Here is a 22,362-nt window from a genome sequence, read left to right as displayed (position 1 = left end):
GTTAAACACAGGTGTACCGGATCTCAATTGTTTAATCATTACGGCGTTTAGGGCCGTTTTTACCTCTTTATTTTGCATAGAATATCCGCTGCTCAATGTTAATTATTTCAGTACACAGTGCTAAACGAACTCAATGGAACGCGGCGTGCGAGACAGAATAGAAATACGAGTAAATGCGACGTACGAGTTCATTTGCGCTTGGATAGTAATCACCAATCGCTAGTCGCCGACCGACGGACACCGCGAAAGAAAGTCATTTAGAAGTCGTTAGAGGTTCATAGTCGTAATGCCGCCCGAAAGCAACTGTTGTCATTCCATCTAATGTTCGGTGCTAGCTGTACGCGCGCTAACGATGGGTTTATTAGTTTATTAGAGTTCTGCGTCTAGTTTACATTCAGTGCTGCCGTCCGCGGAAGACAATAACGAACGTCTTTCATTATCGTCAGCAGATTACTTGATGTGATCGCATCTCTATGTCATGCCCAGGTGACACGCTGGTGACACGCTGGTGACACGCTGGTGCGGCGATGTCCGAGCATTGTTTTTAGCGACACACAAGCATCGTGTGCGTCGTTCGTCGGCGTGTCTGGTCGCGCGTGGGGAGGGGCGTGCTCACAGAGCGGGGTGGGGGGCAGAGCGCTGTGCGGGAGGGGGAGGGCGGAACAGAGCGGTGAGGAGGGCGGAGGGGACAGGGTAGCGGTGGGAGAGGAGCCGCGCACGTAGGACATGAGCGCGTGGGGCGAGCGGGACGAGGAGGACAGAGCGGTGGGGCGAGCGGGCGACAGTGGGACAGAGCGGGTTTGTGGCGGCGAGGGGCGGACGGGGGCAGAGCGGTGGGGAGGCGGCGACGGGTCGGACAGAGCGGTGGGGAGGGGGACAGGGACACGCAGCGGTGCGGGGAGGGGACGGGGACAGACGGTGGGGAGGGCGGACCGGGGACAGAGCCGGTGGTGGAGGGGGACGGGGACCAGAGCGGTGGGGGAGGCGCGCGACGGGGCAGGAGCGCGTGGCCGGGAGGGGCGACGGACAGAGCGCGGTGCGGGGAGGGGACGGGGACAGAGCGGTGGGCGGAGGGACGGGACAGAAGCGGTATGGGGGCAGGGGGACGGGGGTCAGAGCCGGTGGGAGAGCGTGAGGAAGACAGAGCGGCAGGGGGCGCAGGGGGACTGGGGACAGAGCCGGTGGTGGAGCGGGCGACGCGGGGCAGCCCAGCGGGTGGGGGAGGGAGACTGGGGACCGGTCGGCCGCCCAGCAGCAGTGGGGGAGCGGCGGGGGGCAGAGCCGGGTGGGGGAGGGTGAGTCGAGGACAGAGCTGGTGGTGAGGGGCGGACGGGCACAGAGCGGTGGGGGGAGGGGCGACGGGGACAGAGCCGGTCGTCGTGGCAGGGGGACGGGACAGAGCGGTGGTGGAGGGGGACGGGGCAGAGCGGTGGTGGAGACGGGGACGGGGGCAGAGCAGTGGGGGAGGGGGACAGGGACAGAGCGGTGGGGAAGGGGGAGGGGGGCAGAGTGGTGGGTCCCTGTCATCTCTCATCGTCACCTATAGCAGCGTGGAGGATGAGACAGGCTGAGACACAGCCACCTTACATCGTCACCTATAGCAGCGTGGAGGGTGAGACAGTCTGAGACCCCGTCACCTTACATCGTCACCTATAGCAGCGTGGAGGGTGAGACAGTCTGAGACACCGCCACCTTACATCGTCACCTATAGCAGCGTGGAGGGTGAGACAGTCTGAGACACCGCCACCGGTGTCTCAGACTGTCTCACTCAGACTGTCTCACCCTCCACGCTGCTATAGGTGACGATGTAAGGTGGCCGTCACCTATAGCAGCGTGGAGGGTGAGACAGTCTGAGACACCGCCACCTTACATCGTCACCTATAGCAGCGTGGAGGGTGAGACAGTCTGAGACACCGCCACCTTACATCGTCACCTATAGCAGCGTGGAGGGTGAGACAGTCTGAGACACAGCCACCTTACATCGTCACCTATAGCAGCGTGGAGGGTGAGACAGTCTGAGACACCGCCACCTTACATCGTCACCTATAGCAGCGTGAAGGGTGAGTCAGTCTGAGACACCGCCACCTTACATAGACGCCCTCATCCCATCCATACTTAGTCTGTCTTGACAGAGCTGGGTCGCCGCGAAACGCATTTCCTCGCCCACCCATACATTTATCGCTGGTTTGACTTATCGTGTCATGTTTCACGCGTTATAGAAGTCGTTGTCAGCGACATTCTGGATCGGTTTCGTGCGTAGAGAGTTAATTCTCGCTCTATCACACAGCCATACCCATGTTTAAACGTATAATAGTCCCCAAGTTACTATCGTTTTCACTTTCTTGTTTTTTTTATTTAATTTATTTAAGTGCGGGTTATTTGTTGAAATGGTTTTTACCTTCATTGCAATGACGTTGTGTGTTATAAGGAGGAAGAATTGACGCGATTCTTCCACCAATACACATCATCGTCTTCTTCAATTATTTACATCTACGCGCACACGTCATCGCACGTCATCACACGTCATCGCAACCCACCGTTCTCATTGCGGCTCTCTTAATGTCGCACACGCGTGCAAATCTCACTCAAACAAGTTCTCTATCTCGCGCGCGCACAAACAAAGCAGCCTGTCTAGGATGCTTGCCTCACATCGTGAGCGATCCACGATGAGCGGCAGGGATCGCACGTGTAATACCATTAATTAGCCATCACCGGTCGATATGTGTTTTCCTAAGTCGCGGACCCGCTACGACGATGCCGGCCCATAAAAAGTTCAAAGGTGCCGACGGTTTCGCGGCCAGCGTCTTTGTACTTTGACAATGGTGCGCAAAGTGACTAGTGCTGTCTCAGTAGACAAGTGTGCGACAGATCCACCGACGGCAACTAGATACTCACGCATTTTTTATCTGACATTCTTTTAGCGCGCGTGCGCTATATTGGTAAAAACACGTTTCGGAAAACGCAGTAGCAACATGAGTGTTATCATGAAAATAGCTGAGCTGATGCTGGCACCGCTACCGCGCGCGTTTCCAACAAGCACATACGGGTCTCTGCGCGACGAGCCAATCATATCGCGCCGATGTCGAACGCTCCAAACAAATGGCGTTCGATTATCTCTTAATTGCTACCCGCCTCGAATTAATCACCACGCATCATGCTTTCTCCCGACGGTGCAGATTCAAACGCACCGTGCGCGTGATTTACAATATATCCGTGGCCGTATATATAGCGTGCGCCGCCACTGCGTGGTCTCGCTGCTGCGATTTTATGACCGTCCCACGGTCAAAAGCCCGGGACATTCCGAGGCGCAGGCATTACTCAGTGATGGTCGCTGCAGTTCACCTGCCTGCATGCACTCTCTCTATCTACCAGCAGTAATAGCAGCAGCAGTAGTAATAGCAGCAGTCGTAGTAGCACGTATATACAGCTAGCGGCTTCAGCCTGGTAGGAGAGAAACACCGGCTTTCATAATTTCACGACCACGACTACACGGCTGCATCGCACGTAGATTCAAGTTATTCTCTGCAGTTTCCCGACGTGTCTCTACTAACTTTTGCCTGTCGACGACAGTTGTTGTTGTTGTTGTTGTTGTTGACGAGTATAAGGGCATCGCAGGGAGGTAGACTCGATCATGTCGATGAGTGCAGCACAGAGCAGGCAGGCGGTGGAAACTCCCGTGCTAGCGATGAACGGAGGACCGGCTTCATCCCACAGCAAGCACGCGGCGCTACCGACGGAGAGCAAATACACGAGTAAGGAAGCTTGTCAGGGCAAGGAGAAGGAGAACCTCAAAGACATCGCTGGCGAAGGCAAGAAGATAGGTAGGTTGTTTATTTGTTTACGGATTGTTGTTGTTGTTGTTGTTGTTGTTGTTTACGAGTGTCTTCTTTAATCAGTTGGTGTTTGTGTGCATGGTGGTTGTAATGACACGCTTATACTGTCCACTCTAACAATACTATGGTTGTTATTATAGTAAAATTTAGAATATTTGCATTACATAACCAAGCGTCACACACACACACGCACACACACGCACACACACGAGTAGGCCCTACGCACACACACGCACACACACGCGCGCGCGCACACACACGACTACAGCACACAAACACACACACCACAACACACACAAACACACAACACACACAACACATAGAACACAATCGCCGCAACAAAAAACAACATTTAAACACCGATTAGACACGCGCCGCGGCAATGGACACGCAACACACGAAAAACAAACAAATCAATTAACACACACAGCACACAAGCACACACATCCATTGCAAATAGACAAAGAGATAGATAAGAGAAAGGGAACGAGAAAGACAGAAGAATTAGAGAGAGGGAGAAGAGGAGAGAGAGTAGGTGCATCTGACTCGACCGCTCGTAGTCCAAATGCTGGAGAGAGAGAGGAGAGAAGAAGCAAGCGGCCCGCGAGAGACGAGGGGAACGAGAGCAAATTTACTATGCTTAGATTAATCGGTAAAAATGTTCTATGTTTTACGCGTTAACTACAACAGTTTCAGACTATTAATATTACTATTATTTATTTGCGTGTATTTTATTGTGTCTATTATTTTTGTATTTTTGTGTTAATATATTTTATGCGTTTATGGCAGGTACTTGAGAACAGTATAATTCTATTAAGGTCAGATTCAGATTGCAGAATCTTTTTTGAGATATAAATTTGAAAGAGAATTATTCTTAGACGTTTACCTACTAGTCATGGTACATTAGAACGTAAAGTATATTACTATACAATACAAAACACGTCTCTTATACTATATATATTATATAATATATTATATATATAATACGATTACGTCGATGCTCCAATGATATAGATGTAATGAAAAATATATAATGAAGACGAATGATGAACGAATGAATGAATGAATTTATGCAACGAAAGAACGAATAAATAAATAACGAAGCAAATGGACGGGGGAAACGAATCTGAATTAAATAATAATAAATTAATGAAAGAAGGAAGAAGCAGAAGAACATGAATGAAGAGATGACTAGGTAATGGATTGTAAATAAATGAATAATAAAATAATAATGCTGATCGTGCGCATGTATCAACGAGTAAGCGTCCCGCGTGACAAGTTTATCTGTTGATGTATGTACAGCAGACTACGATGCTGTTGGAGGGCATCTCCCATTACACCTAGTCGCTAAGGCCCGATGATACCGCAGCTTAATATAAGTAGAGACACAGGGGCACAGTATGTCGCTCCATCGTATATAAGTAATGCTTTCGACTCCATATTTTGACGAATGTCGCAGCTCGTTTTTTATACATAAACTTAGATTAACGGACAAAGCGTCGCAGGTACGTGATGGGTAGCTGGCTGCGGACGTTTACTATTGTCGGGCTATTGTCCGGTGTGCTTATTGCTAAATCGGTACGATTCACGGTAGATAGGCTAACCGCAAACGATAGATGTGGCCGCGAGCTGGTGAAACGGTGTTTGCATTGGTATGCTCGATGAGCCTGATTATTAGGTTTATCTATGTCCGTGGCCGGGACTGAGGCAACCCAATGAGCAGCGGATAATCAAATACATCGTATGTACAGATACATTCGATGTGTACGTGTTCGGAATGCAGATCGAAGTTGTTCCGAGATGGTTTTATCAGCGTAACGGCGGGCGCAGCGGAGCCAGCGAATAGGGCCAGTTGGAAAATAGTATTTCATGCAGTAGTCCGGATGTTGTTCGTTCAACGCTGAGGCGTTTCCAGTCACTGCACTGGCCTGGAATCCCCTGTCATTAGTTTGATGTATAAATATATTATATATATATATATTTATAGTATATAAGTAGAGAGAGAAGGAAGAGAGAGAGAGAGAGAGAGAGAAGAGAGAGTGGAGAGAGAGAGAGAGAGAGAGAAGAGATAGATAGAGTAGATTAGATGATAGATAGAATAGATAGATAGATAGAATTAGATAGATAGAAGTAGATAGATAGATAAGTAGATAGATAGATAGATAGATAGATAGGATAGATAGAGTAGAGTAGATAGATAGAAATAGGTAGATATGATAGATAGATAGATTAGATTAGACTCCCAGTAATTTTACAATTATATAATAATAATAATAATATTTTTTATTATTTAATTATTATTATTCGATTACTATTATTATTATGATATAGTATTAGGTTATATAAGTATTATTATATTGCCAGATTAGGCAGAACTACCCGGAATACCGTTATTCGCATATATTACTAACAAAGACAAGAAAGGGAAAAAATGCGTGCGGGCTATTGTGAATGCAATCGTGGTGGCCTATTTAAAATATGTTAATGTGATATCATTTTACATAGTTTGTTCTTGGTTTATGAAGTTATGAAAGGTAACCACGATTTATTTCTACTTTCTTTTTTTTCTGTTTTCTCTCCTCGCCCCCTTATCTTCGTCTCTCTCTCTTCTATCTCTCTCTCTCTCTACTTTCTTAATGTATAATTATATATATATATATATATTATTATATATATATATTATTTATATAGTATATATATATTTAGTATATGATGTGTGGTGGGGGTACGCCGCCGCGCGCGGTGTTGTGGTGTAATATACAGGTGATATATATATACTATCAGGAACGCAGACACTATGTTAGAGCTATAGAACTATATACTACAAAGCAGTTTACGGAGACAAAATACGGTTTATGGACTCTTGATAGTATGTGTATTTAAATTCCATGTCGCATTACATACTAAAATATGTTTGTTTAGAGAGTCGAATAATAAATTCATATGAATCATTTTCGAATTTAGCTAATTGCAATTATTGGTTCTATTTCCTTCACTATAACGTTAATTTAGATAGTGATGAGGCAAGGATAACGATGAAATGTAATTGGAAGTACAGCATGCGTGACTGAGTCACATCTAGCAAGATGTGGGACACTTAAACAATACCAATTGTTTATGCGATGACGTATGGAATGATTAATGATAACTTTTCGACAGAAATCGATAAAGTGCCCACGCCCTGTCGAGTGATTGTGAACATCACATAACAATTCGCCGAGCCTCTTTAGTGCAATTCATCTCCAGCTGACCGCTAACAGAATCTCTAATCATCATTAGAACACGCGCGCGCGCGTACACGCACGCATGCACGATGATACACGCTCCCGCACATGCGCGCGCGATCCGCGGTGACGCATGTATGCCACACACATCACAACACAACATACAAAACACAAACCATACACACACACACACACACCACATCACACACACACACAACACACAACACACACATAACACACACACACACAACAACACAACACACACAACACATGCAAACACAACCAACACACACACACACAAATAACACACATAAACACACACAACAAGCACCAACACACACACACAACAGTACACACAACACACACACAAATACACACACACAACACATACATACATACACACACACAACACACAAACACCACAACCACAACACAGCACATCAACATACACACACAACAACACACACAACACACACAAACACAATAAGACACACACACAATCACACACAACAACGCACAGACATAACACACATTACACCAACTATCACATCACACTCACAACAACACGCACACAACATAATACACACAACAATACACAACACACACACACAAACAACAACACACACGACACTACAAACACAACACACACACAACACACAAACAACACACATACAACACACAATCACACACACAATCACCAACAACACACACATCATGCAACAACACAATCACACAAACAAACACACCACACACATACAATACAACACACACACACACACCACAACACCACACTCACACAAACACACAACACACACACACACAAACACACCCAAATAATCTACCAGACACAAACACCACAGCAACACAACCACACACACACAAAACACAAGAAACAAGGAAACGTATATACCGTGATTTCGCGACCTTCCTGGGCGCGTTTTGCCTATTCCTGCTCACCACATCGTCTGCCGCTGCGCGTATCCACATCACCGGACGTACCGACGCTCGCGCGCATGCGCACTGGCAGCGATACGTTTTATCACGTCGTCGTGATCGGCGACAATCCGGAGAAAAATCTGCGACGATCTTTGTATTGACGTCCGGTGTCTATTCAGCGAGCAGGCGTCAGTAATCAGGGTGCTTCACGGGTGTCAGTCGGGTCAAAATACGGTCTTGTTAAATCCCCCATTTACTTTGACGAATTAATGCGACGAGGCGAAGCCGAAATGAAAGACATAAACAAATTTTAATTTCCCATTTAATCACCTGGCTTTGTACCTGATACCTCACTGTCACACGACGGTGCTAGATTAGCACTTGCATTTTACACCTAATAAACAATGATGGTGCCTGACGTGCATCGCACGCGCGTGATTCTCTCACAGCGCCCCTGCGGTGCATCGTCCTTGATTTATGAAAGGCAGAAGTAGTATATGGTGTATATGGTCGGATGTGGCGAATCGTCGATTATATAAATCTATTCATGGAGGAAGATCCATTTGATAAATGCTATACACGATATATCGGATTGAAAATGAGTTTGCTTATCTGAAACGTAGCCAGTCGTCATATATAGTGTGGACCTTAACAGCACCGCTGCCGGCTATCACGGCAGTTGCCGAGATGTTTGCGCGTTTCTCCGGGCACCACCGTGCTCCCACCCCGAGGCGCCCTGCTTTTCCGCCCACGTGACGCAACCCTGTGGTCAATCCTTTCGCACTAACCTCTTCGTTGATTTATTTGCGACTGCCCACCCGCTTACGCGATCGCGAACTAAAAATCGGGCATTGCTAGCCAGCAATCTTATAGGGGAGAACTATGTGATATTGTGACGCTTGAAGACAACACGAATGGCCTTGGCGCCTCTCATGGTCGTGTATGATTATCGTTTATTACAAGCTCGTAAATGTCGTATATATTTTATAGATTATCTGTATATACGGACGACTGATTGCTCGCCATTTTTTGGATCCACTCTCTGTCTTTCTCTCGCTACTCTCTCCTCTCTTCTCTTCGTCTCTCACTCTTTTCTTCTTTTCTTCTCTCCTCTTCTCTTTTCTGTCTCTTCCTGCTTACTCGTACTCGTCGTCTCTCATCTGTCCCTTGTTTCTCTCTATTTGCGTCTCTCTCTCTTCCTATCTCTCTCTCTTCTCTTTTCTCTCTTCTACTCTCGTTGCGCGCGCGCGTCTTTGCTCTTTCTTCTACTCGTTCTCTCTCTTTCCTTTCTCTCTTCTCTCTCCCTCGCGCTATCCTCTTTCTCCTCTCTGCTCTGCTCTCTCTCCTTCTTCTCTTCTCTCGTCTCATCTCTCTCTCTCTCTACTTCTCTCTCCTTCTATCACTCTTTCATCTTTTCTCTTCTATTCTCTCTCTTCTCCTTCTTTCTTCTCTCCTCTTCTCTCCTTCTTCTTCTCTCTTCTGCTCTTTTCTTCTTTTGTCTCTCTCTGCTTTCTCTTCTCTCTCTCTTCTCTTCTCTCTTCTCTCTATCTCTCTCCTACTTTTGAGCGCCAGCTCGTCTCTCTCCCTTCCTCTTCTTTTCTTCTCATCTCACCTGTGTGGCATGTGTATCAGATGTGTATGTATGGTATGCTATGTATGATGATGTATGCTACTGTATGTCCATGATCGTGTATAGTAGTGTATGTTGTGTATTCGTAGTGTAGTTGTATTGTATGCGTGGTGGGTGCCCCAGAGGCCACCGTTGGCGCCTCCTCTGTAACACACGATCTTGCTATGGTGCGCTACTCGATGGCCCACCCCGTTGTCGCTCGTCGCTCGCGCTGCGTTGGCTGTGTCGGAGCCCTCTCGCGTCTCGCCCCGCCAACTCTGTCTCCTGCTTGCCCAACCCTCGGGCGCGTCCCTGCGCCCACACCTGAGCGTGCGATTCCGGCTGAGTGGCTGGGACCCTCTACCCCCCCCCCGCCCCGCCGCGGCACGTGTGTGTGGTGTGTGTTGTACGTGTGTGGTGCTGTACGTGAAGTGATATGGATGTGTTGTATGTGTGTTGTGTGTATTGAATGTATGTATGTGTGTTGTCGCGCGCGATTTGGTGTTGTGTGTGTGTGATGTGTGTGTGTGTGAATGTGTATGGTGTTGTGTATGTATGTATGTATGTATGTATGTATGTATGTATGTATGTATGGTTATGTATGTTATGTATGATATGTATGATATGTATGTATGTATGTTGTATAGTGGTGTGTAATGTGTGTATTGTATGTATTGTATGTTAATGTGATGTATGTATGTATTGTAATGTTAATGTATGTATGTGGTGATGTGTGTGTGGTGTGTGTGTGTGTGTGTGGTGATACGAAGCGACATGTGTGGTATGTGTGTGCATTGTGATGCTGTGTGTGTTCTGTAACAGATGGTAGTGTGTGTGATGGGTGCTGTAATGTTGTGTGTGTGTGTAGCTTGTAGCTCGCACATAATGCGGTGTGTGCTGTGTTGTGTGTGTGTGTGAAATGTGGTGGTGTGTGTGTCACTCTCTCGCTTCTTTCTCCCGCTCTGTTTTCTTCTCTTTTCTTCTCTTCTCTCTCTCTCTTCTCTTAAACTCTCTTCTTCTCGCGATCTCTCTCTTCTTCTCTCTCTCTCTCTCTCCTTCTCTCTATTCTCTCATCTCTCTATCTCTGCGGGCTCTCGCGCCGCGGCTCTTTCTGGCTCTTTTCAATCTCTCTTTCTTTCTCTTCGCTCTCTCTGTCTCTCTCTTCTCTTCTCTCTCTCGTATATATTATATATATATATATATTATATTCAGGCCGTAGCAGCTTTCTATATAGGCGCGGGGGTTTCGTTTTTCAATTTGTTGGCAATTTGTCGGGAGAGGAGCGTGGTACAGGGATTTTGTATAGGGGGTTTAACGTAGCCCATAGTGGGCACGGCGATAGGGGGGGTATGGGGGGCCTCCCCAGAAAATGTTTTAAAAAATTCACCCCCTCAGATAGGTTTTCTGGCGCGGGAGCATAGTGGGTCCGGAGCTCCCTGGACCGACCTGTTACACGCCCTAGGCTTCGGCGCGAAGCGACCTAGGCGAGGGAGCAAAGCGGACCGAGCGGGGGGAGGTGTGCGCGAGAGGATGGATTGTTGACTGGTGAGATCACCGTCCGCACGATGGAGATTTTGCAGATTATTACAATAAAATGGAGTGAGCTGAGGTGAAAATTGCTTGTAATTTCAAATTTAGTTATTCGTATTGCTGTGGGGGGGGACGGGGATCGGGGGCGGGGTTCGTGGTTCAAACCCGAAACCCCCCCTGGCTACGGGCCTGTATATATATATATATATATATCACCACGTGAGAAATTTGACTGATGTGACACGAGGAAGATATAGATGGCAAGTGGCAATTATCGTCTCTATGTTCCGCGCGCTCAAATAAACCACCAACCCACCACGACTACACCGTCCTTCTTACGGGACACGGTCCCATAACGCGCACGTACACACACACACGCGTCCACCTACGTACTTACAGTCACGCGAACAAAGCACGCTGACTGACTTATGAACGCGCCGAGAGAGCGAGAGAGAGAGCGCGAGAGAGCCAGAGAGAGAGCAAAGGATATACGCGCGGAACAGGCGTACGAACAAAGCCCCCCGCGCTCCGGCCATAGTGGCGGTGCGCTGGAGAGGTGGACGATGATAATGAGACACCATGGAGGTGGTACACGAGGCGTTTCAATGGGCCGACAAGCGCGAACACCTGTGTACGAACGTAATGATACATTTTAATGACGACACTTAAAGCGGCGAGAAGTCACATTCGTTACGGACAGATAATAAGTTGCAATTTTGCTCCGCCATCTGCGCTGTCGACCGTCCGTTGTCCGCGCTGACTGCGGGATGGATCGCGATTGTAAATTTAATTATTTATACGTTCCTTTTTAAACGGCAACATTAGTCGTGATTTATTTCGATCATTAGTAGTATTTAAGGTAAACTGTAAAGACGCACCGCTTTCATGTATATGGTTCTACGTATTTCACTTTCGGCGCGCGCGATAATTGAAGGAAAGCGAGCAGTAATTGTTTTCTTTGCGTCCATTTTGCCTTGTGGTCTGTTTTTATTAGCGCCAGCACAAAGCGTGCATACCGGAGACAGGGTAATGTATAAAGAATGTCGGCACACGTCTACGGTCGGCTGCCGACTCCCTGTGTGTGAACCTTTAGTGTGCTTCGCTTCCTTTCAACGTTAGCCATTTGTAAATGCGACGACGTCATTGTATGTAAAGAGCATCGCGTGTAGAACACTCGGCCGCCGCCGGACGCACGCGATTTACGCGAGGCAGTGTGAATGTGAATTGCCCTGCTGCCGAACCAAATTATCTCAGCTTGATTTCTCGATTCTGTGGAAGCGATAGCGTCAATAAACATGCAACGATTGCTTAGATGTTGTTCTCGGAACTATGTCTGAGATTATGCGCATAAAATTATTTATCGTGTGGGTGTGTTATCTGATCTTATTATTCCAGAGCTATCGCTCCACTAACGCAATGCGTAAACTACGAATTTTGCCCATTTTGTTAACCGAACTTAGGCGTAACTCTCTCGTGTACATACATCTGGTGGCTGTTCGCGGCTAGGAGACTATAAACGCGCTCAACCCACGAGACCAACGTTGACGAGTTACATTACATATATCAGCTTTACGCTGATGCATGCATGTAAACGTAACCGTTACTGCGTCGCTCGTAGATTCTCTCGCGTTGCTATGGTGTCCATCGTAATATATAGAACGCAATCGTTGTAATCCGAATGTTTTCGAAATTTATTAGACCCTGTTAAAATCGCTCCACGGCATCGTATAATTGTCCGGCGACGTGGTCGGTTGGAAAGTGGCGGCCATTCGACGGACGGACCAATCGCATTTGTCTCGTTAATGCCTAAACGAAGCTCGTAATTTTGTTGTGCAATACACGTTTATCTGAAAATTGCCCGATGAAATACTCTACTCGTTATTAGCTCTATAATGACGGGTTTCCTTGGCGCTGATCGAAGTATCGCCGATGTGTGAAACAACATGAAAACGTGGTAATAAGCCCTCATTTATTACCGACGTTTATTTTATGACCCGTGGCACTCTAGGAAATTCGATGTGCATGTGGAAGTGGCTCAGAGAGCCTTATATATCTTCATTTGGCGCTCAATGGACCAAGGCGCAGAAACTCTTCAAACACATGCTATACGGACGCGCCGTAGATCTCAACTACTAAAGTCCCGGCTACTAAAACCGATTTTGGCGTATTTATGTTCGTGTTTGGGCGATGTAGGCCATTTCTCACCGGGTATTGCGTGTAGGAATATGCTAATAGATAAGTGCAACTAAGGTGACAACTTACTGGGTGTGTGCAATACTACTGTATGGCCTCGTTCCTCGTTTTATACGCTAAGAGTATTTTTATTTTATATATCTTTTATGTATTCAATAATTTATTTATTTATTTATTTATTTACTTATTCATTTATTTAACTTCGAAAGTAGGCTTATATAACTATATAATAATAGCATATTATTATATATATAACGAACTACTTGAGCGTAGTTAAGGATAATAATAATAATAATGATTATATGTTAATAAAGTTATTTCGCATGTTATTCATCAATTCTTTAGAGAACTACTTCTATATTAATCTATTTCGTTCTACTTGAGCTATTATGTCTGAACGGCTATTGATTGGTATTGGTTATTGATTGATATCGATAACTGATGATGTGTCATGCCCTCCGATGACCTAACTACTCTAACATCTTCATTACTCCGTGTTACTCACCGATATAAAAAATACATGATAAATTTAATTTACTTAATTTGGTTTAGTGAAGCGTAATCATTGTTGTTTAATGGTTACGATCACTTGCGGAATTCCACGGCAATTGCGAATGAAAGCGTATAAATTTGTTAATACTGCGCATGCTCGATACAGCTTTAATCGTAAAAAAATCTAGCAGTGCATCTTGATCCATTTCCAGCGTTTTTTCTGTCATTAATTAATGCAAGCGACGTTTTACGGCTATCATAATTAATCGAAAATCTGACATAGTATTTAGTATACAGTATTTTCTTTGTGTTTAATATATCCTATCATTGGCGAATAAAAAAATGTTTTTATTTATTCCTGCTCATATTAAACGCAATAATTCATCTCTGATGCTTTCGTCTAGAAGCAGAAATTTGTTACGCCGCGCAGATGCAAGAGAAATATAAATATAAATAATATATTAATATATATATATAATATTAATTTGCATGTGGCGTGTCTTCTATAGAGTCGAGCCACCAGATGAGTCAACACGACGGGGAGAGTAACGTACGTCGGTATAGAACAGCCTTCACCAGGGAGCAGATAGGAAAACTGGAGAAGGAGTTCTACAGAGAGAACTACGTTTCTAGACCAAGACGGTGCGAGCTGGCTGCCCAGCTAAACCTGTCTGAGAGCACTATCAAGGTAAGAACGCACGCACGCGCACGCACGCACGCACACACACGCACGCACGCACACACACGCGCGCGCACACGCACGCACGCACGCACGCACGCGCGCACACACACACACACAAACACACACATACGCACGCACATATGCACGCACGCACGCACACACGCAGGCGCATAAACTCCTCATCGATATATATATATATATATATATATATGTGTGTGTGTATGTATATATAAATAAATATATATATATATGTGTGTGTGTGTGTGTGTGTGTGTGTGTGTGTGTGTGTGTGTGTGTGTGTGTTGTGTGTGTGTGTGTGATGTGGTGTGTTGTGTTGGTGTGTTGTGAGTGTTGTGTTGTGTGTGTGTGGTTTGTGTGTGTGTGTTGTGTGTGTGTATGTTGTGTTGTGGTGTGTGATGTGTTGTGTGATGGCTGTTGTAGTGTTGTGTGTGTGTGTGTGTGTGGTGGTGTGATGTGTGATAGATGCAGTCTTGCAGCGGAGCACACACAAGTAATAAGTAAACATTGCGGGCGAACACTGGACGCTGAACGAGAACTGACGTAGGCATATCGCTGTACATTCAGCCGTAGGACAGCTGCCTGTTTCTTAATTCATGTCAAACACACATAACAGCCACACACACAATAAGCGTTGCGTTAAAAGTAGTCGTGTTTGTAAAATGCGCTGTTTCAACCACGCGCGTCGTTCAGGTTAGGTTAGCGGCGAAGCGCGGGGACCTACTCTTACATTTTAGGCGGCTGCGGCGGGGAGAACCTGTTAGTAATAATAATAGTAATAAAATTCTGATTAAAGTGACTAGCTGATGCTCCCTTTCAGTCGCATGTTCTAGAAATAGCGATATGTAAGGTACCGCGCATATCTCCTACCATATTCGAGAATACGGCGTTGGCAAAAAATGTTGCGTTATACATTTGTAGCTTTTCTTTGGTTAATGGATTCCCTCGTGTCAAGTGATTAATGTAAAAAAACGGCCATTCGCACTTTTAAGTTTTTATTCCACGCACAGTGCACACACACGCACTGCACAGACATACGCACAACTGCATTACGCATGCACTACAACTGCTCTAAAAAATGTGCAATTTGGAATATGAATAACGATGAGTTTTTGTATGGCAGGTCGTGAATAAATCTAAGTTACTATATGGCTGATAACTCGTAGAACCGCTACCCTAATCCACATCTCACTAAAGTCCTAACCCTTAACCTCTAATACTGGAACCCTAAGCAACCGTAACCCTAACCCCCAACTCCAACGCCTAATTCTAACCCTGTACCTGAATACGCCTCTCTCTCTCCTTCTTTGCACACAGTATCCCACCACCAGTCTGGCATCGTGTGACAAGTCCTCTGGCGCGGGCAAGTATCATCTACTCCCCCACTAATCTAATCTGTAAAAGCACGAATTTTGAACCTTTAAGTACAGTCAAGGTCCAGTATATCAGCGAACATCCAGTTAGCGCGTCCGATAAAATGCAATTAAACGTAATGTTTGGCGATATTGAACAGCAACACGCCCATTTGTAGCTCACGCGTCGTTATTTTTATTGCTAAAATATTTTCGATAAATTCAATTTCAGATTAATAATAATAGGCTGTATACACACACGCACACAACACACACAGGCCCTATATTATTTAATGATAACACATATCGCTACATGGCACAACAAACTCATACTCTATTAGCAAACAGATTCCTCGTGTACCATGCGATTGGATGAACAAAAGACAGGCAAACTCGAGTTGGTGACAGAGTATTGTGACTGACGGTTGTTGTTTTTTATTCGAAATAGTCGATAGGATATATTTTAATTATTAATTTTATAACGGAATCCTATATAAAACACTCGGAATCCTACATGACATGAAATAACCCAGACCTATTTCCTACATGACATGAAAATAACCCAGACTCTAATATCATACGCATGACGATGAAATGAACCCAGACTCTATATCATACATGACATGCACATAACCCAGACTCTATATCAACAGGTTTACACGATACCGTTCATATCCTACATGACATGCAATAACCAGATCTATATCGATACAGGTGTTACACGATACCGTTCATATCCTACATGACATGCAATAACCCAGACTCTATAATGAAATTATCATACAGGTTTACACGATACCGTTCATATCATACATGACATGAAATAACCCAGACTCTATAATGAAATTATCATACAGGTTTACACGATACCGTTCGTTTCCTAAACGTTAGTTGCGAACCGCATAGGCACACAAGTTTACCTTAACTATGCCCCCTCTCCTATACTGTTTGTTTTGTGATGGTTTGTGCTGTGGCAATCCTACATGCTATTGCCTGCTACATAGGTTACGATCTGTCTCTACATAGTAGGCCTACATTATATCTAGCGGCGGTGCCAGTAGAATCGGTTGACACACAGCACATAGAGCACGACAATTTAATTTTATAATTATAATTATATTGTCGCGGGCACGGCTTAACTGGTTGTGTGTGTGTGTGTGTGTGTGCGTGTGTGTGTGTGTGTGTGTGTGTGTGTGTGTGTGTGATGTGTGTGTGTGGTGTGTGGTGTGGTTGCGTGCGTGTGTGTGTGCGTGCGTGCGTGTGTGTGTGTGTCCGTGTGTGTGTCCGTGTGTCTGCCGTGTGTGTGTGTGTGTGTTGTGGTGTTGTGTTGCGTGTGTTGTGTGTGCGTGTGTGTGTGTGTTTGTGTATGGTGCGTGCGTGTGCTCGCGTATGTCCACAGCGAGTTCTTATTAGCAGAATTCGCCGAACGAAAATGAATCGCAATTGATATATATATAGTCTCGTGATGTTTTCATCTATGGCGGTTTCATGCGCCGTCGCAGCCATAGCCAACGCTTGATTTATGTGCGGCTGTCTGGTCCACACACACACGCATCGCTCGTCTCAGCTAATGCATTAGCATGTCCACCAGCCGCTCCTCTCTCTATTTCTCCCCCATTACACGTTTAACGTCTTTTATGTTGGACACGAACTTTTGATTCGCGTACAAACTGTGCCGACAACAACCGCCGTATACACGAGTAAGCGCAGGTTGCGTTAAGCGTAATAATAAGGGTTCTCTTGTAAAACATTTATTTACAAGCAAACGATCACCAAGGCAACAAACTACCAGTCGATAAGGTTGCAAAGATGAAGCGTTCTCGTCTTCTTTAAACCCCACAAGGCCCGTTGCTATTATATATATATATATATATATATATACATATATATATTATATATTTATATATATACATATACATAATATATATATATATGCGCGCGCGTGTATATATATATATATATATATATATATATGCGCCGCACGTGTATATTATATATATACAGATATATATATACATCCTGTCATCCTGTTATCCTGCTCTCTCCTGGGGGGTGTGTCAGTCGTCGGTTACTGCTTCCGCCCCAGGCCATTGTCTTCAGCGGGAAAATGTCGGCAATCATGAGTAATTAATACAAGCTTATGTTAATAGCGCTACTGCTTTCATTATTAAGCGCATAATCGATTAATAGGATAGGGAGTCGAATCATATCGATGCTTAACATCCTACACCTGTAGGTCATGGGTCTGCTCGCTAGGCGCTTACACTGTCTGACGAGCGACGAGCGGCGATTCCTGGGGACGCGAGGAGGAAAGAGCGTGGTTGTGTGTGTGTGTGTGTGTGTGTGTGTGTGTGTGTGTATGTGGTGGTGTGTTGTGTGTTGTGTGTGTGTGTGTGTGTGTTGTGTATGTGTGTGTGAGTGTGTGTGTGGGGCGGCGCTCTCTGTGTGTGTGTGTGTGTGTGTGTGTGCGGCGGTGTGTGAGTGTGTGTGTATGTGCTTGCCTGTGTGTGTGTTGTGATGTGTGTACGTGTGGTGTTGTGTGTGTTCGTGTGTGTGTGTGTGTGTGTGTGGTGGGTGTGGTATGTGTGCGTGCTGTCGTGTGAGTGTGTGTGTGTGTGTGTGTGTGTGTGTGTGTGTGTGTGTGTGTCTTTGTTGTTGTGTGTGTGTGTGTGTGTGTGTGTGTGTGTGTGTGTGTGTGTGTGTGGTGTTGTGTGTGTGTGTGTGTGTGTGTGTGTGTGTACGTGTGTGTGCGTGTACGTGTGTGTGTGGGTGCGTGCGTGCGTGCGTGCGTGCGTGCGTGCGTGCGTGAGTGAGTGTGAGAGAGTGAGGTGTGTGCGCGCGAGTGTGCGTGTATACGTGCGTGTGCGTGTGTGTGTGTGTGTGTGTGTGTATGTGTGTGCGTGCGTGCGTGCGTGTGTGCGTGCGTGTGTGCGTGCGTGGTGCGTGCGTGCGTGCGTGCGTGCGTTCGTGCGTGTGTGTGTTTGCTCGCAGTGCTGCGCTGACGACGGTTGGCGATTAACAATAGCAACGTTAAACATGAACGAGTCGCGTTTTACGAGTTACCGCCGCCGCCGCCGCCGCGTGTCAATTATAAGCGGATGCGCGGTTTACGCGCGGCGGCTGGATTCGGTATCATCGCACCTTGACCCTATGCCAGCTCACAAACTAACGTTGTTTGTTTATTTGTTTATTTGTTTGTAGGTGTGGTTTCAAAACCGACGCATGAAGGATAAGCGACAGCGGATGGCGCTCGCGTGGCCGTACGCCGATCCTCAGCTGGCAGCCTACATGCTGAACGCTGCGGCAGCGGCGGGGGTCGCAGGCACCTACCCTTACCCCGGCCTGGCCGCCGCCATGCCAGGTCTCAACTACTACGCACACCTAGGTCTCGCCAACCTCCAGAGAGCGCCCTTTCATCCCTACTCGACGGCAGTGCTACCTGGCGGCGGCGGGCTGCACGGCAGGAGCGAGATGATTGCGTCGCGGTCGCCGCTGACGCTGCGTCCTGACATGACGGCGACGCCGACGTCACTGACGCAGTGTACGCTGCACGCGGCGACGGTTCCCGGGCAGATCGGCGTCGCGTCCGACATATGCGGTTGCCACATATTTCCGGCGTATTCCGGACTTCCGCCGGTGACGGCAACATCCGGTACGTCGTTGCCACGCCCCCTCAGCATAACGACGACGCGTGAGCCTGGATCGCTGTTTCAACCTTACGCAACAAGTCCTACAGTGAGCAAGCTAGAGATGGATCAGTCATCATAACACGGCCTCCCATACTCACACGCCCCCCACCCCTGCGCGCGCATGCGCCGTTGTCTCTACGATGTTTGTAAATACGTTATCAATCTCCGACCCGCAACGCGTCGCTTTAATTTAAAATTTAAATTTCCAATCTTGAGATTTAAATTTCTTTGATTCTGTAAGCGTTTAAGTTATGAATATCGTGGTAGTCTGTATAAATGAGTTAATGAATGTAGAACTAAGGAATTGTTGTATCTCGATATTAGCACAATAGTTTGCTCTAGGTAGCATAGTATGTATAGTAAACTATTATAGGCCATACAGAAGTTATAACTGCGCTCACTCAATCTAACTCATCCATATATAATTGTCTCCTCGATACGATATTCATTCTATGTTGAACAGTGTTATAATTGTTAACAATGAGATACGTCTTTACATTTCATAAGTGAATATGCAGTTCACCGTCATTTTCCCCGCCTACTATGTACTCAGAACAAGTACACGTATATATATATATATATATATATATATATATATGCGCGCACGTGTATATATATATATACACATATATATATACATCCTGTGTGTGTGTGTGTGTGTAGTGCAAGTCTGCGGGAGCCACACACAAGTAAATAGGTAAACATTGCGGCGAACACTGGAGTGCTGAAACGAGAACTGACTAGCATATCGCTGTACATTCACCCGTAGACAGCTGCTGCTTAATTCATGTCAAACACACATAACAGCCACACACATAAGCGTTGCGTTAAAATAGTCGTGTTTGTAAAATGCTGTTAAACCAGCCGTCGTTCAGGTTAGGTTAGCGAAGCGTGGGACTACTCTTACATTACAACCTGTCGCCTTTATATAATAATAGTAAATAAAATTCTGAGTTAAGTGACTAGCTATGCTCCCTTTCAAGTCGCATGTATCTAGAATAGCGATATGTAAGTACCGGATATGTACCTATTCGAAATACGTCCGTTGGCAAAAAATTGTTGCGTTAACAGTTTGTAGCTCTTTCTTTGGTTAATGTGATTCCCCCGTGTCAAGTGCATTAATGTAAAATAACGGCATTCGCATTTAAGTTTTTATTCCACGCACATGCACACACACGCATGCACAGACATACGCACACTGCATACGCATGCACACAACTGTCTAAAAATGTGCAATTTTTGGAATATGAATAACGATGAGTTTTTGTATGGCAGGTCGTGATATAAGTTATAATATCCTGATATCGTGACCCTAACCCTAATCCTAATTCTAATCCTAACCCTAACCCTAATACTAACCCTAGCCGTAACCCTAACCCCAACTCCAACCCTAATTCTAACCCTGTACCTGAATACGACCTCTTCGTCTTCTTCGACACAGTATCCCACACAGCAGTCTGGTAATCGTGTAGAGACAAGTCCTGGGGCGCAATATCCATTATCCCCACTAATTAAATCTGTAAAGCACGGAATTTAGAACACTTTAGTACAAGGTCAAGGTCAGTATATCAGCGAACATACAAGTTAGCGGTACAGGAGTAAAATGCAATTAAAGTTAATTGTTTGGCGATATTGAAACAGTCAACCGCCCATTTGTAGCTCACGGTCGTTATTTTTATTCTAAAATATTTTCGATAAATTCAATTTCAGATTATAATAATAGGGTATACACACACGCACACACACACTCCCTATATTATTTAATAATAACACATATCCTACATGGCACAACATAACTCATACTCTATAGCAAACAGATTCTCGTGTACCATGCGATTAGATGAAACAAAAACAGCAACTCTGAGTTGTGACAAGTTATTGTGACTGACGGTTGTTGTTTTTTATTCGAAAATAGTCGATAGGATATATTTTATTATTATTTTATAACGGAATCTATATAAAACACTCATATCCTACATGACATGAAATAACCCAGACTCTATTTCCTACATGACATGAAATAACCCAGACTCTATATCATACATGACATGAAATAACCCAGACTCTATATCATACATGACATGCAATAACCCAGACTCTATATCATACAGGTTTACACGATACCGTTCATATCCTACATGACATGCAATAACCCAGACTCTATATCATACAGGTTTACACGATACCGTTCATATCCTACATGACATGCAATAACCCAGACTCTATATCATACAGGTTTACACGATACCCGTCGTTTACCTAAACGTTAGTTGCAACCGCATAGGCCACAAGTTACCTTAACTATGCCCCCTTTCCTATGACCTGTATTGTTTTGCTGATGGTTTTGTGCTGTAGGGCAATCTACATGCTATTGACTTGCTACGCATAGGTTACGATCTGTCTCTTACATAGTAGGCTAGCATTATATGCTAGCGGCGGGGCAGTAGAATCGGATTGAACACACAAGCACATAAAGGCACGACAATGGAATTTTATAATTATGAATTAGTATTGTCTCGCGGGCACGGCTTAACTGGTTGTGTGTGTGTGTGTGTGTGTGCGTGTGCTGTGTGTGTGTGTGTGCTGTGTGTGTGTGTGTGATGGTGCTGTGTGGTGGTGTGTGGTGTGGTTGCGTGCGTGTGTGTGTGCGTGCAGTGGTGTGTGTGTGTGTCCGGTGTGCTGTGTCCGTGTGTTGCCGTGTGTGTGTGTGTGTGTTGTGGTGTTGTGTGCGTGTGTTGTGTGTGCGTGTGTGTTGTGTTTGTGTATGGTGCGCTGCGTGTGCTCGCGTTATGTCCACAGCGAGT

At 45.5% G+C, this 22,362-nt stretch overlaps 1 protein-coding gene across 1 annotated transcript; it reads left to right on the top strand.

Annotated features, from left to right (window-relative positions):
• Positions 1-3,117: 3,117 nt before the first annotated feature.
• Positions 3,118-20,143, top strand: LOC106821034 (homeobox even-skipped homolog protein 2-like). Its single transcript, XM_014825670.1, has 3 exons — positions 3,118-3,821; positions 14,327-14,505; positions 19,071-20,143. The coding sequence occupies exons 1-3, from the start codon at positions 3,632-3,634 to the stop codon at positions 19,635-19,637; spliced, it is 936 nt and encodes a 311-aa protein (XP_014681156.1). The 5' UTR covers positions 3,118-3,631; the 3' UTR covers positions 19,638-20,143.
• The last annotated feature ends 2,219 nt before the right edge of the window (positions 20,144-22,362 follow it).

This window comes from Priapulus caudatus, unplaced genomic scaffold (assembly GCF_000485595.1).
Source record: "Priapulus caudatus unplaced genomic scaffold, Priapulus_caudatus-5.0.1 Scaffold56, whole genome shotgun sequence".
Lineage (NCBI taxonomy): Eukaryota > Metazoa > Priapulida > Priapulimorpha > Priapulimorphida > Priapulidae > Priapulus > Priapulus caudatus.
This window is presented reverse-complemented; position numbering and strand designations above follow the sequence as displayed.